This window comes from Ornithorhynchus anatinus, chromosome 13, assembly GCF_004115215.2.
Source record: "Ornithorhynchus anatinus isolate Pmale09 chromosome 13, mOrnAna1.pri.v4, whole genome shotgun sequence".
Classification (NCBI taxonomy): Eukaryota; Metazoa; Chordata; class Mammalia; order Monotremata; family Ornithorhynchidae; genus Ornithorhynchus; species Ornithorhynchus anatinus.
Genome location: NC_041740.1, coordinates 22833515 through 22846654, shown reverse-complemented (window position 1 = coordinate 22846654; position 13140 = coordinate 22833515). Strand labels below are relative to the sequence as shown.

The window sequence follows — 13140 nt, the reverse complement described above, 5'->3', positions numbered from 1 at the left end:
TCTTTGACTCACTCCCTTTGTTCTGCCTCCCTCCCCACCCCACAGCACTTGTGTATATATGTACATATCTATAATTCTATTTATTTATATTAATGCCTGTTTACTTGTTTTGTTGTGCATATATCTATAATTCTATTTCTTTATATTGATGCTACTAATGCCTGTTTACTTGTTTTGATGTCTGTCTCCCCCCCTTCTAGACTCTGAGCCTAATGTAGGTAGTGATTGTCTCTCTTTGTAGCTGAATTGTACTTTCCAAATACTAGTACAGTGCTCTGCACACAGTAATCACTCAATAAATATGAAATAATGAATGAATGAATATGCCTGATCAGGGACTACAAGAAGATAGTCACTTATTTCTCATGGAATCAATATCTTACAAAGAAAGCTAAAATGGAACTCTCTTAGCCACATACCTACTAGCATGAGAGGGGTTTCTGTGTATTTTCAAGAGAAAAATAAAAGATTCATTTCACTTGACACCTCCTCTGCGAAAGGCCACCCTTCAATAATAATTCTATCTACTGCCATATCCTTTGTCAACATTCTTTCTCTCCACCCAGAATGACTCTTACACAAAGTTGTACAGCTATTCCCCTGGTCTAATTAAATCACCCACATGAGAAGACAATGGAAAACAAATGAGATAAGGTAAAACTTGTTACTCTCTATAGGTGCATAAATATTATATCCATAATTCTTCCACTTCATAATTCTTCACATTTAAAGGAATTTTACTAGTCTAAAATAAGGCAAATGAGTGTATTCTTTCAGCTCCAGTGAGTGTACTAAAAGCACATGTGTCATCTTTGAAACTATCATCCAATACCTATGACGATTTCTCTTACCGGAAAGTAGCTATTCTATACTTCTTACTTCATTACACTAAATCACTGTCTTGCAGGCTTCCACCCTGAAATCTTTAGCCATTAAATTGTAATCTTCAAGGACAGGGGCCATGACTTTTATTTCTATTGTATTTTTCCAAGTGTCTAGTATAATATTCTATTCATTGAGATTGCTCAAAAATTCTTGTTGGTGATGAGGATTTAGACGACTGCATCATTAAACTCCAACAAGTATTTCTTTCTTAGTTTTTTGTGTGGTAGCTGTCAAGAAAACAAAGATCATGACAACTGGAAGTTTTAACACATTTGTAGTGGACAGAGAGAAGATTGAAATGGTTGACAATTTTTATCTCCTGGGATCAATAATCAATAATAAAGGAACTAGTAGCCAAGAAATATGCCAAAGACTAATGTTAGGAAGACTTGCCATGAAGTACCTGGAAAAAGTCATGAAATGTGCTGATGTAACTATTGCCTCAAAAATACGAATTGTCAACTAACCCGCTCTCGACCCCACTTCCCCCTCCAGTTATCGCCCTATCTCCCTACCACCCTTCCTTTCCAAAATCCTAGAACGAGTCGTCTACAATCGATGCTTAGAATTCCTTAACTCCCATTCTCTCCTAGACCCCCTCCAATCTGGCTTCCGTCCCCTCCACTCTACCGAGACTGCTCTCTCTAAGGTCACCCATGACCTCCTTCTTGCCAAATCCAATGGCTCCTACTCCATTCTGATCCTCCTTGACCTCTCTGCTGCCTTTGACACTGTTGACCATCCCCTCCTCCTCCATACCTTATCTCACCTTGGCTTCACGGACTCCGTCCTCCCCCGGTTCTCCTCTTACCTCTCTGGCCGGTCATTCTCGGTCTCCTTCGCTGGCGCCTCCTCCCCCTCCCATCCTTTAACTGTTGGAGTTCCTCAAGGGTCAGTTCTTGGCCCTCTTCTGTTCTCCATTTACACTCACTCCCTCGGTGAACTCATTCGCTCTCACGGCTCTGACTACCATCTCTACGCAGATGACACGCAGATCTACATCTCCGCCCCTGTCCTCTCCCCCTCCCTTCAGGCTCGCATCTCCTCCCGCCTCCGGGACGTCTCCACCTGGATGTCGGCCCACCACCTAAAACTCAACATGAGCAAGACTGAGCTCCTCATCTTCCCTCCCAAACCCGGTCCTCTCCCAGACTTCTCTATCACCGTGGATGGCACGACCATCCTTCCCGTCTCTCGGGCCCGCAATCTCAGTGTCATCCTTGACTCGTCTCTCTCGTTCACCCCACACATCCTATCCGTTACCAAGACCTGCCGGTTTCACCTTTACAATATCGCCAAGATCCGCCCTTTCCTCTCCACCCAAACGGCTACCTTACTGCTACGGGCTCTCGTTATATCCCGGCTAGACTACCGTGTCAGCCTTCTCTCCGACCTCCCATCCTCCTCTCTCGCCCCGCTCCAGTCTATTCTTCACTCCGCTGCCCGGCTCATCTTCCTGCAGAAATGATCTGGGCATGTCACTCCCCTTCTTAAACAACTCCAGTGGTTGCCTATCAACCTCCGCTCCAAACAAAAACTCCTCACTCTAGGCTTCAAGGCTCTCCATCACCTTGCCCCTTCCTACCTCTCCTCCCTTCTCTCTTTCTACCACCCACCCCACATGCTCTGCTCCTCTGCCGCCCACCTCCTCGCTGTCCCTCGGTCTCGCCTATCCCGCCGTCGACCCCTGGGTCACGTCCTCCCGCGGTCCTGGAACGCCCTCCCTCCTCACCTCCGCCAAACTGATTCTCTTTCCCTCTTCAAAACCCTACTTAAAACTCACCTCCTCCAAGAAGTGTTCCCAGACTGAGCTCCTCTTCTCCCTCTACTCCCTCTGCCATCCCCCCTTCACCTCTCTGCAGCTAAACCCTCTTTTTCCCCTTTTCCCTCTGCTCCTCCACCTCTCCCTTCCCATCCCCACAGCACTGTACTCGTCCGCTCAACTGTATATATTTTCGTTACCCTATTTATTTTGTTAATGAATTGTTCATCGCCTCGATTCTATTTAGTTGCCATTGTTTTTACGAGATGTTCTTCCCCTTGACTCTATTTATTGCCATTGTTCTTGTCTGTCCGTCTCCCCCGATTAGACTGTAAGCCCGTCAAACGGCAGGGACTGTCTCTATCTGTTGCCGACTTGTTCATCCCAAGCGCTTAGTACAGTGCTCTGCACATAGTAAGCGCTCAATAAAAACTATTGAATGAATTGAATGAATGAATGAATGGTGTTTCCAGTGACAATGTATGGATCTGAAAGCCGGACAGTGAAAAAACAGGATGGAAAGAGCATCGATTCTTTGAAATGCGGTGTTGTAGAAGGCTTTTGTGAATACCATAGACTGCCCGAAAACCAAACAAAGAGATTTCAGAGCAAATTAAAGCAAAGTAGTCTTTGAAAGGCCAAATCACTAGACTTAGATTAGCATATTTTGGACACATAATCAGGAGGAGTAATTCTCTGGAAGAAACACTAATAGTAGGAAAAGTCCAGGAAAAATGTGAAAGAGGCAGACTGGCAGCTACATTGATAGGGACCATAACAATGACAAAGGAAGAACCATTAGAAAGGTTGTGGATTATGGCAGAGGACAGGACGTTCTGGAGAAAGTATTTCCATGGAGTCGCTATGATTTGAACGACTCGACGACACTTAATAATAATAATAATAATAATAATAATAATAATAAGCAAGTGTCCAATGACTGATGGTGCATGAGATCAGACTTGTTAAATTATTTCAGTTGATCCTTCTTGTATTTGGAATACCAGAAAATTTTGCAAAATTTTTCTCTTCTTTAGCATTTTCCCGATTTGCTGTTGGATGTTATGGATGGCGTAGTGGTTAGAACACAGGCCTGGAGGTCAGAAGGTCATGGGTTCTAATCCCCACTCCACCACTTGTCTACTCTGTGATCTTGGGCAAGTCGCATCACTTCTCTGTGCCTCAGTTACCTCATCTGTAAAATGGGGATTGAGACTGTGAGCCCAAAGTGGGACAAGGAATAGAATCCAAGACAAGGAATGGAGTCCAACCTGAATAATTTGTACATGTTGAGATATGTTGAGAAGCAGCGTGGCTTAGTGAAAAGAGCACAGGCTTGGGAGTCAGAGGTCATGGGTTTTAATTCCGACTCCGCTACTCGTCAATTGTGTGACCTTGGGCAAGTCACTCAACTTCTCTGTGCTTCAGTTACCTCATCTGTAAAATGGGGATGAAGACTGTGAGCCCTACATGGAACAACTTTGTCTCTATCTCAGTGCTTATAACAGTGCTTGGCACATAGTAAGCACTTAACAAATACCAACATTATTACTATTATCATCATTATGTACCCCAGAGTTTAGTACAGTGCCTGGCATATAGTAAGCGCTTATCGAAAGAAAAAAAATCCAGGACTCACTCCTGGAAGGAAAGCCTCCATCCAGCAGGAGGGCTTTAAGGTGCATTCTTTTCTTCTCCTTACTTTGAAACCCATATCATCTGCCTATATACCCATTCCAGTTTCTAGCAATGGTCATCTACTGGCCCCCAGATCCCACCTCCAACTTCTTTAACCATTTTTGATCTCTTTCTCACATTCCTTCTCTTTCTCCATGCCTACAATGATCCTTGGGGTCTTCGATATCCACATAGATGTTCCTGATGACCCTGCTGCTTCTTGCCTTCTATCACTTCTCAACTCCGCCGACCTGCTGCTCCACCCCACCTTACCCACTCACCAACTAGATCACATACTCAATCTCATAATCTCTGGCCACTGCACGATCTCTACCTCACCAACTCTAAAATCCCTCTATCTGACCACAACCTCCTCACTCGACTCCTCTCCCTCACTCCTCCTCCCTATAAATTCATTCATTCAATAGTATTTATTGAGCGCTTACTATGTGCAGAGCACTGTATTAAGTGCTTGGAATGAACAAGTCGGCAACAGATAGAGACAGTCCCTGCTGTTTGACGGGCTTACAGTCTGATCGGGGGAGACAGACAGACAAGAACAATGGCAATAAATAGAGTCAGGGGGAAGAACATCTCGTAAAAACAATGGCAACTAAATAGAATCAAGGCGATGTACATTTCATTAACAAAATAAATAGGGTAATGAAAATATATACAGTTGAGCAGACGAGTACAGTGCTGAGGGGATGGGAAGGGAGAGGGGGAGGAGAGGGGGAGGAGCAGAGGGAAATGGGGGGAAAAGAGGGTTAAGCTGCGGAGAGATGAAGGGGGGTGGTAGAGGGAGTAGAGGGAGAAGGGGAGCTCAGTCTGGGAACGCCTTTTGGAGAAGGTGAGTTTTAAGTAGGGTTTTGAAGAGGGGAAGAGAATTAGTTTGGTGGAGGTGAGGAGGGAGGACATTCCAGGACCGCGGGAGGACGTGGCCCGGGGGTCGACGGCGGGATAGGCGAGACCGAGGGATGGTGAGGAGGTGGGTGGCAGAGGAGCGGAGCGTGCGGGGTGGGCAGTAGAAAGAGAGAAGGGAGGAGAGGTAGGAAGGGGCAAGGTGATGTAGAGCCTTCAAGCCTAGAGTGAGGAGTTTTTGTTTGGAGCGGAGGTTGATGGGCAACCACTGGAGGTGTTTAAGAAGGGGAGTGACATGCCCAGATCGTTTCTGCAGGAAGATGAGCCGGGCAGAGGAGTGAAGAATAGACTGGAGCTGGGTGAGAGAGGAGGAAGGGAGATCAGAGAGAAGGCTGACAAAGTAGTCTAGCTGGGATATAACGAGAGCCCGTAGCAGTACGGTAGCCGTCTGGGGGGAGAGGAAAGGGCGGATCTTGGCGATATTGGAAAGGCGAAACCGGCAGGTGTTGGTAACGGATAGGATGTGTGGGGTGAACGAGAGAGACGAGTCAAAGATGACACCGAGATTGCAGGCCTGAGAGATGGGAAGGATGGTCGTACCATCCATGGTGATAGGAAAGTCTGGGAGAGGACCGGGCTTGGGAGGGAAGATGAGGAGCTCAGTCTTGCTCACGTTGAGTTTTAGGTGGCAGGCCGACATCCAGGTGGAGACGTCCCGGAAGCAGGAGGAGATGCGAGCCTAAAGGGAGGGGGAGAGGACAGGGGCAGAGATGTAGATCTGCGTGTCATCTGCGTAGGGATAGTAGTCAAAGCCGTGAGAGTGAATAAATCTGTGCTATTCCTTCACAGAGACCTCCGATCTCTGGAACCCATCCAATGTCCTCAACTCATCACACCCTACTTAGCCTCCATACCTAATTTACCCACTCTTGATGAACACTGCACAATCTCTACCTTCACCAACTCTGAAATTCCTCTATCTGACCACAGCCTCCTCACTTGCCTCCTCTCCCACACACTTCCTCCCTGTAAATCTGTATTGTTCCCCCACAGAGATCTTCTATTTTTTTTTTAACCCCATCCAATTCTCTCAGCTTATCATTGCCCCACTTAGCCTTCAGACCCAAACTACCTTCCCTTGATGACCATACTGAGACTATCAATTACCCTCTCTACTGAACTCAACTCCCTCGGTCTCCTGTCTCTTTGTTGATCTCTTATCTCTAACCCACAGCCCTGGATCTCCTGCACAGTCCTCCTCCTTCGCTCTTATGCATGAACTGCAGACCACTGCTGGCAGAAATCTTGATTTCAGGTCAACTTCATTCACTTCAAGTTTAACCTTATGTGCTTTAACTCTGCCCTCTTCTCTATCTAGCAAAATTATTTCTCCACTCTAACACCCATGCCCATCGCTCTCACCGGTTGTTCCAGATATTTAACTACCCCCTCAAGCCCCCGGCACCCCCACCTCCCCCAAACCTTCTGAGTAATGACCTGGCCACCTCCTTTATTGAGAAAATTGATTCTATCAGGCGTGATCTCCATAAAATCTCACTGCACCTTCTCAGTCTCTCCCTGATCCTGCCTCTTTTTTAACTCTCCCATCTTTCCCAGCAGTATCTCTTGAGGATATCTTCTTCCTTCTCTCAAAATCCACTCCTTCCACCTGCGCATCCAATCCCATTCCTTCACACCCTACCAAAACACTTATTCCTCCCTTATTCCCTCCCTAACAGCTATCTTCAACTTTTGCTCTCCAATGTCTTCTGCTTTCAAGCATGCCCATATCTCCCCATCAAGAAAAACAACAACAACCCAACAAAAAAGCCAAATCCTCCCTTGACCCCAGTGCTCCCTCCAGTTATCACCCCATCTCCCTCCTACCATTCATCTCCAAACTCCTTGAGTGAGTTGTCTACACCTGCTGTCTCCAATTCTCTCCTTGACCCCCTCCAACCTGCCTTCCCCTCATTCCACAGAAGCCACCCTTTCAAAGGTCACCCATGATCTCCTTTTTGCCAAATCCAAAGGCTTCTATTCCATCCTAATGCTCCTCGATCTCTTAGCTGCCTTTGACACTATCAACCACCCCCTTCTTCCAGAGAAGCAGCGTGGCTCAGTGGAAGGAGCCTGGGCTTGGGAGTCAGAGGTCATGGGTTCGAATCCTGGCTCTGCCACTTGTCAGCTGTGTGACTGTGGGTAAGTCACTTCACTTCTCTGTGCCTCAGTTACCTCATCTGTAAAATGGGGATTAACTGTGAGCCTCATGTGGGACAACCTGATTACCCTGTATCTACCCCAGTGCTTAGAACAGTGCTCTGCACATAGTAAGCGCTTAACAAATGCCAACATTATTATTATTAAATTTTATCCAGCCTTGGCTTCACTGACACCGTCTTCTCCTGATTCTCCTCTTATCTTTGCTTATTCTCAATCTCTTTCATGAGCTCCTCCTCTGCCTCCCACCCCCTAACTGCGAGGGTCCCTCAAAGTTCGTTCTGGGTCCCCTTCTATTCTTCATCTACACGCACTCCCTTGGAGAAATCATTCACTCCCATGGCTTCAACTACCACCTCTATGCTGATAAAACCCAAATCTACATTTCCAGCCCTGATCTCTCTCCCTCTCTGCAGTCTCACATTTCTTCCTGCCTTCAAGACAACCCTACTGGGATGCCCTCCCATCAACTCAAGCTTAGCACGTCCAAAACAGAACTCCTTATCTTCCCACCCGAACCCTGTCCACCCCCTCACTTTCCCATCACTGTAGACAGCACCACCATCCTTCCTGTCACAAGCCCAGAACCTTGGCTTTATCCTCAACTCCTCTCTCGCATTCAACTAAAATATTCAATCCATCATTATATCCTGTTGGTTCTGCCTTCACAGCACTGATAAATCTGTCATTTCCTCTCCATCCGAACTACTACTATGTTAATCCAATCTTTTATCCCATCCCACCTTGATGACTCTTTGCTGGCCTCACAGCCTCCCTCATCTCTCCACTCTTGTCCTTACTTCACTCTGTTGCCAGATCAGTTTTCTGCAAAAACGTTCAGGTCATGTTTCTCCACTTCTCAAAAACCTCCAATAGTTGCCCATCCACTTCCATATCAAACGGAAACTTCCCACCATTGTCTTTAAAACACTCAATCACTTTGCCCCCTCCTATCTCACTTGGCTACTTTCCTACTATAACCCAGTCCACAAACGTCGCTGCTCTAATTCCAACCTTCTCACATTACCTTGATCTCGTCTATCTCACTGCCAATCTCTTGCCTACTTCCTGCCTCTGGACTGAAATGCCTTCCCTCCTCATATCTGATAGACAATTACTCAGCCCCTCTTCAAAGCCTTATTGAAGACACGCCTCCAAAAGGCCTTCCCTGACTAAGCCCTCCTTTCCTCTCCTTCTATTCCCTTCTGCATCACTCTGACTTGCTCCCTTTAGGCATCCACCCTCCAAGCACCACAGCACTTATGTACATCCCTGTTATTTCTTTTTATATTCATATTAAACTGTCTCCCCCTCTAGATTGTAAATTCACTGTGGAAAGGAATTGTGTTTGTTTATTGTTGTACTGTACTCTCCCAAGTGCTTAGTACAGTGCTCTGCACACAGAAAGTGCTCAATATATATGATTGACTGACTGACTGATTATCTTGTATCTACTCCAGCCCTTAGAACAATGCCTGGCACGTAGCAAGCACTTAACATATTCCATTAAAACAAAGCTTCATATTTATATAGCATTCAGGTACACTCATTAGTTCATTCATTTGTATTTATTGAGCACTTACTGTGGGATTAAAGATCTGAGGCTTGAGATCTGAACTCACACTTGTACCAAAACTAACAGGATATCTATAGATTGCCCCAGGGACTGAACTAGCCTCCCCTTCAAAACTGTCTTCATTGTGATCCACTGTTTGTCAAGAAACAAATCTACCAACTCTGTTATGTTGTACTCTCCCAAGCTCTTAATACGGTGCTCTGCACTCAGTAAGTGCTGCAAAAATATGACTGATGGGAGATAGTAGTGATAATAGAAGTAGTGGGGGTTGGTCATTGTGTGTTGGACTCCTTTCTCATTGTCTCTTGAACCATGGGCAGGTCCTGAGCCTGCCCTGTGAGAGAGGGTCCCTGCCCCTCCCACGCCCCCCAAGGATCTCACTTTCACCCCATGACCTCACAGAACCCTGACAACCTCACAGACCCTCCAACCCTATAAAAAAGGCAGAGCTACCTCTCATTTCTCTGCGAGAAAACCTAGACTAGCTGACATGGCAAAGTCCTCTTTCAGCTACGAGTTGAAGGAATCACCGGACTCCACTGTTCTCCACCTGGCAGGTAGGACCTCTCTAGAGATTATTGGAGTTTTTTCTCTAGATAGCTGGTCCATACCTGGGCAGTTATATTTTCCTGTCAGAAGGCAGCATTCCTGTTGGTCCCTTACCTCCTGGCAAATCAGGAAATGTCCCTATCACTGAGGAGTCCAAGAGTTGGCCTGGTGGAGGGCGGTCTGCCTCATATTTCCACCCAGCCCTGGGCCCTCCCTCATCACTTCATCCCCTTGCCCCCTCCTATCTCACCTCACTTTACTCTGTCTACAACCCGGCCTGCACACTTTGCTCCTCTTCTCACTGGGCCTCTATCTTGCTTATCTTGTTGCTGACCCCTAGTCCACGTCCTGTCTCAGGCCTGGAATGCCCTCCCTTCTCAAATCTGATAGACGAATACTTTCCCCCACTTCAAAGCCTTAATGAAAGCACATCTCCTCCAAGAGGCCTTCCCAGACTAAGCCCCACCTTTCCTGATCTCCCACTCCCTTCTGCATTGCCCTGACTTGTTCCCTTTGTTCTTCCCTGCTCCCAGCCCCATAGCACTTATGTACATATCTGTAATTTTGTTTATTTGTTTTCATGCCTGTCTCCCCCTCTCTGGACTGTAAACTATTTGTGGACAGAGAATATGTGTCTGTTTATTGTTGTACTGTACTCTCCCAAGCGCTTACTACTGTGCTCTGCACACAGTAAGCGCTCAGTAAATACTAAATGAATGAATGAATGCTCATGACGAGTCCATCCAGAGTGCTTTGGAGCTACAAACACATGCATACACGTACACACTCACAACCCCCTTGCTGATATGTGGCAGATCCAGTTGTAGCTAGGGGTTGGGGTGGATCGGGGGCATTCAGTTGGCTCAGGGCTGATGGGGGGGCAGGTGTCCACTTCGGTTTCCTCTGCAGGTCCCCACCACGGGCGATACCAGCTGTGGACCCAGCGAGAAGGGGAACAGGGACTGCGGTGGCATGGAGACACCTGCACCCTCCTTGGAGGTTATCGTTGCTTTGGAGACCCTCCAATGGCACAGTCAACAAAGGTTGGGGCGCAACCACCTGCCCCTCCCCAGACCAGGAAGTGGCATGGAAGGGTAAACGTAGAGGGAGGGGAGGAGGAAGGGCCCCCTCCAAAAAAGCCTAAAAAGGCTAAAAATTGACTGTTATAGGCCTCGGAGGAAGTCCGGCACCCCCAGACCGTGGCTGTGCAGATATCCGTGCCAGTGCCCATATCATCTGCTCCTTCCCGGCCCAGGAAGCGGCCCCACCCCCTGGAGGATTATGGGCCGCCCCTGAAGAAAAGGAAGAGCAGCGACATGGAGGCTTCTGCCCCTGGTCAGGTGAGGGCAGCGGAAGCAGCGGCCCATGGCAGTGTTGGCTCCCTCATTAGCGCCATCCAGAGCCACGCTACCCCGCACCGACATGGCCGACCATCCTCCGATCCATCTTGCCAGAAGAAATCGGGGAAGGGAAGGGAGCCTGCCTCCAGATCCGGCGATAATGCTGCCAACTAATCTCCATGGCGGATCGGTGGGGAGACACTGCGCTGGCCAGTCTCACACCACCACTGGCCTGCCAGCACCTTCACCGTGCCATCCTCCCAGATACCTCCGGCAGCCAGCACCGACACCCATGCCACCCTCTCCGATGCCTCCTCTGGGATGCTGGCATTGTGCCACGTTCCTTGACACCTTCTGGCTGCTGGCATAGTCACCGTGCCACCATCTCCAACCTCCTCCTGGCTGCTGGCACAGTGATAGCCACCACACATCCCTGTGCCTAAGCTAGGCCATTGGCATCACCTGCCCCAGTGTCTGTATTGGGCCACCGATGCCAGCTGCCCCAACACCTTCACCTTCACCTTCACCTTCACCCAACACCAGCCCCCTCGACAACTCTACTGGGTTACTGGTACCACCTTCCCCAAAGTTTTTTCTGGGCCACTATTCCAGACATTCAGACACCTCCTCTGGGGTCACCACACCAGCTGCCTAACACCTTCCCCCAGCCATCACACCAGCCCCCTTGATAACTCTACTGTGTCCCTGGCACCATCTGCCCTGACACCTCCACTGGGCCACCATTCCAGCTACCCGGACATCTCCGGGCCACTGCACCAGCCACACTGACACCTCCGCTGGGCCACCAATCCAGCCGACCAACACCACTGCTGGGTCACCACGACCACCTCCTTCGCCAAGTCTGCTGGGCCACCGCCTGGCACCTCCACCAGCCTACTGCACCTACTACCTCACCAACTCCAGTGGGCCATCAGCTTCCCTCGCCTCGACATCTCCTTTGGGCCCACACAAATACATAAATAAATACTCTGTTATTTGTACCTCCCAAGGGAATAGTTAGGTTCTTGGCACAAAGTAAGCCCTCAGTGAATTGAGTGCTTGAATTTTGCTTGACTATTGCTTGAATATGTTGGGAGAAGCAGCATGGCCTAGTAGTTAAAACATGGGCGTGGGAGTCAGAAGGTCCGGGGTTAATCCTGGCTCCATCACTTGTCTGTTTTGTGACCTCGAGCAAGTCATTTCATTTCTCTATGCCTCAGTAACCTCATCTGAAAAAGTGGGATTAAGACTCTGAGCGTCAGGGGGACATGGATTGTGTCCAACTTATTTCAAACCTGTGCCCAACCTCAACACATCTAAAACAAAACTTTCCACCTAAACCCTGTCCTCCCCCTGACTTTCCCATCCCTGTAGATAGCATCACCATCCTTCCTGTTTCACAAGCCTGTAACCTTGGTATTATCCCCATTCATTTGCACATTAACAAAAACATTTCTCCCTCCCTTCTTCCTTCCCTAACTGCCATCTTCAACTGTTCACTCTCCAGTGGCTTCTTCCCCGCTGCTTCCAAACATGAGTTTATCCTATCCTAAAAAAGCCCTCCCATATAGTCCCCTTGGCTCCCTCATCACCACCTTATCACCTCATCTCCATCCTACTATTCCTTCCCAAACTCCTTGAGCAAGTTGTCTACATCCACTGTCTCAAATTCCTCTCCAAATCTCTCCTTGACCCCTTCTAATCTGGCTCTTTCCCTCTCCATTCCACAGAAACCACCCTCTCAAAGGTCACTAGTGATCTCTGTTTTGTCACATCCAACATTCTCTACTCCATCTTAATTGTCCCTGACCTCTCAACTGCCTTCGACACTGTGGACCACCTCCTTCTCCTGGAAACATTATCCAACCTCGATTTAACTGACACTGTCCTCTCCTGGTTCTCCTCTCATCTCTCTGGCTGCTCATTCTCAGTATTTTTCTCTTCACCTTGCCCCCTCCTACCTCTCTTAGCTATTCTCCTACTACAAACCAGCCAGCACACTTTGCTCTTCTAATGGTAAACTCAGTATACCTCAGTCTTGTCTATCTCGCCATCAAACTCTAGGCCATGTTCTGCCTCTGGCCTGGAAAGCCCTTTCTCTTCATAACCGACAATTAGTCTGCCCCTTTTCAAAGACTTATTGAAGGCACATCTCCTCCAAAAGGCCTTGCCTGACTAATCCCTCCTTTTCTCTTCTCCCACTCCCTTCTGTATTACCTTGACTTGGTCTCTTTACTCATCCCTCTTCCCAGCCCCACAGCACTTATGTA

The 13140-nt window shown here is 48.0% G+C and overlaps 1 protein-coding gene across 2 annotated transcripts; it reads left to right on the top strand.

Moving 5' to 3' along the window:
• Positions 1-9451: 9451 nt before the first annotated feature.
• Positions 9452-11879, top strand: DPEP2NB (DPEP2 neighbor). Of its 2 annotated transcripts, none has more exons than XM_029077532.2 (3): positions 9452-9538; positions 10440-10573; positions 10700-11879. In XM_029077532.2, the coding sequence occupies exons 1-3, from the start codon at positions 9472-9474 to the stop codon at positions 11042-11044; spliced, it is 546 nt and encodes a 181-aa protein (XP_028933365.1). In that variant the 5' UTR covers positions 9452-9471; the 3' UTR covers positions 11045-11879. The 2 variants fall into 2 exon arrangements, with proteins under 2 accessions (XP_028933365.1, XP_028933364.1); XM_029077531.2 differs by having other exon boundaries at positions 10440-10624.
• Positions 11880-13140: the final 1261 nt, after the last annotated feature.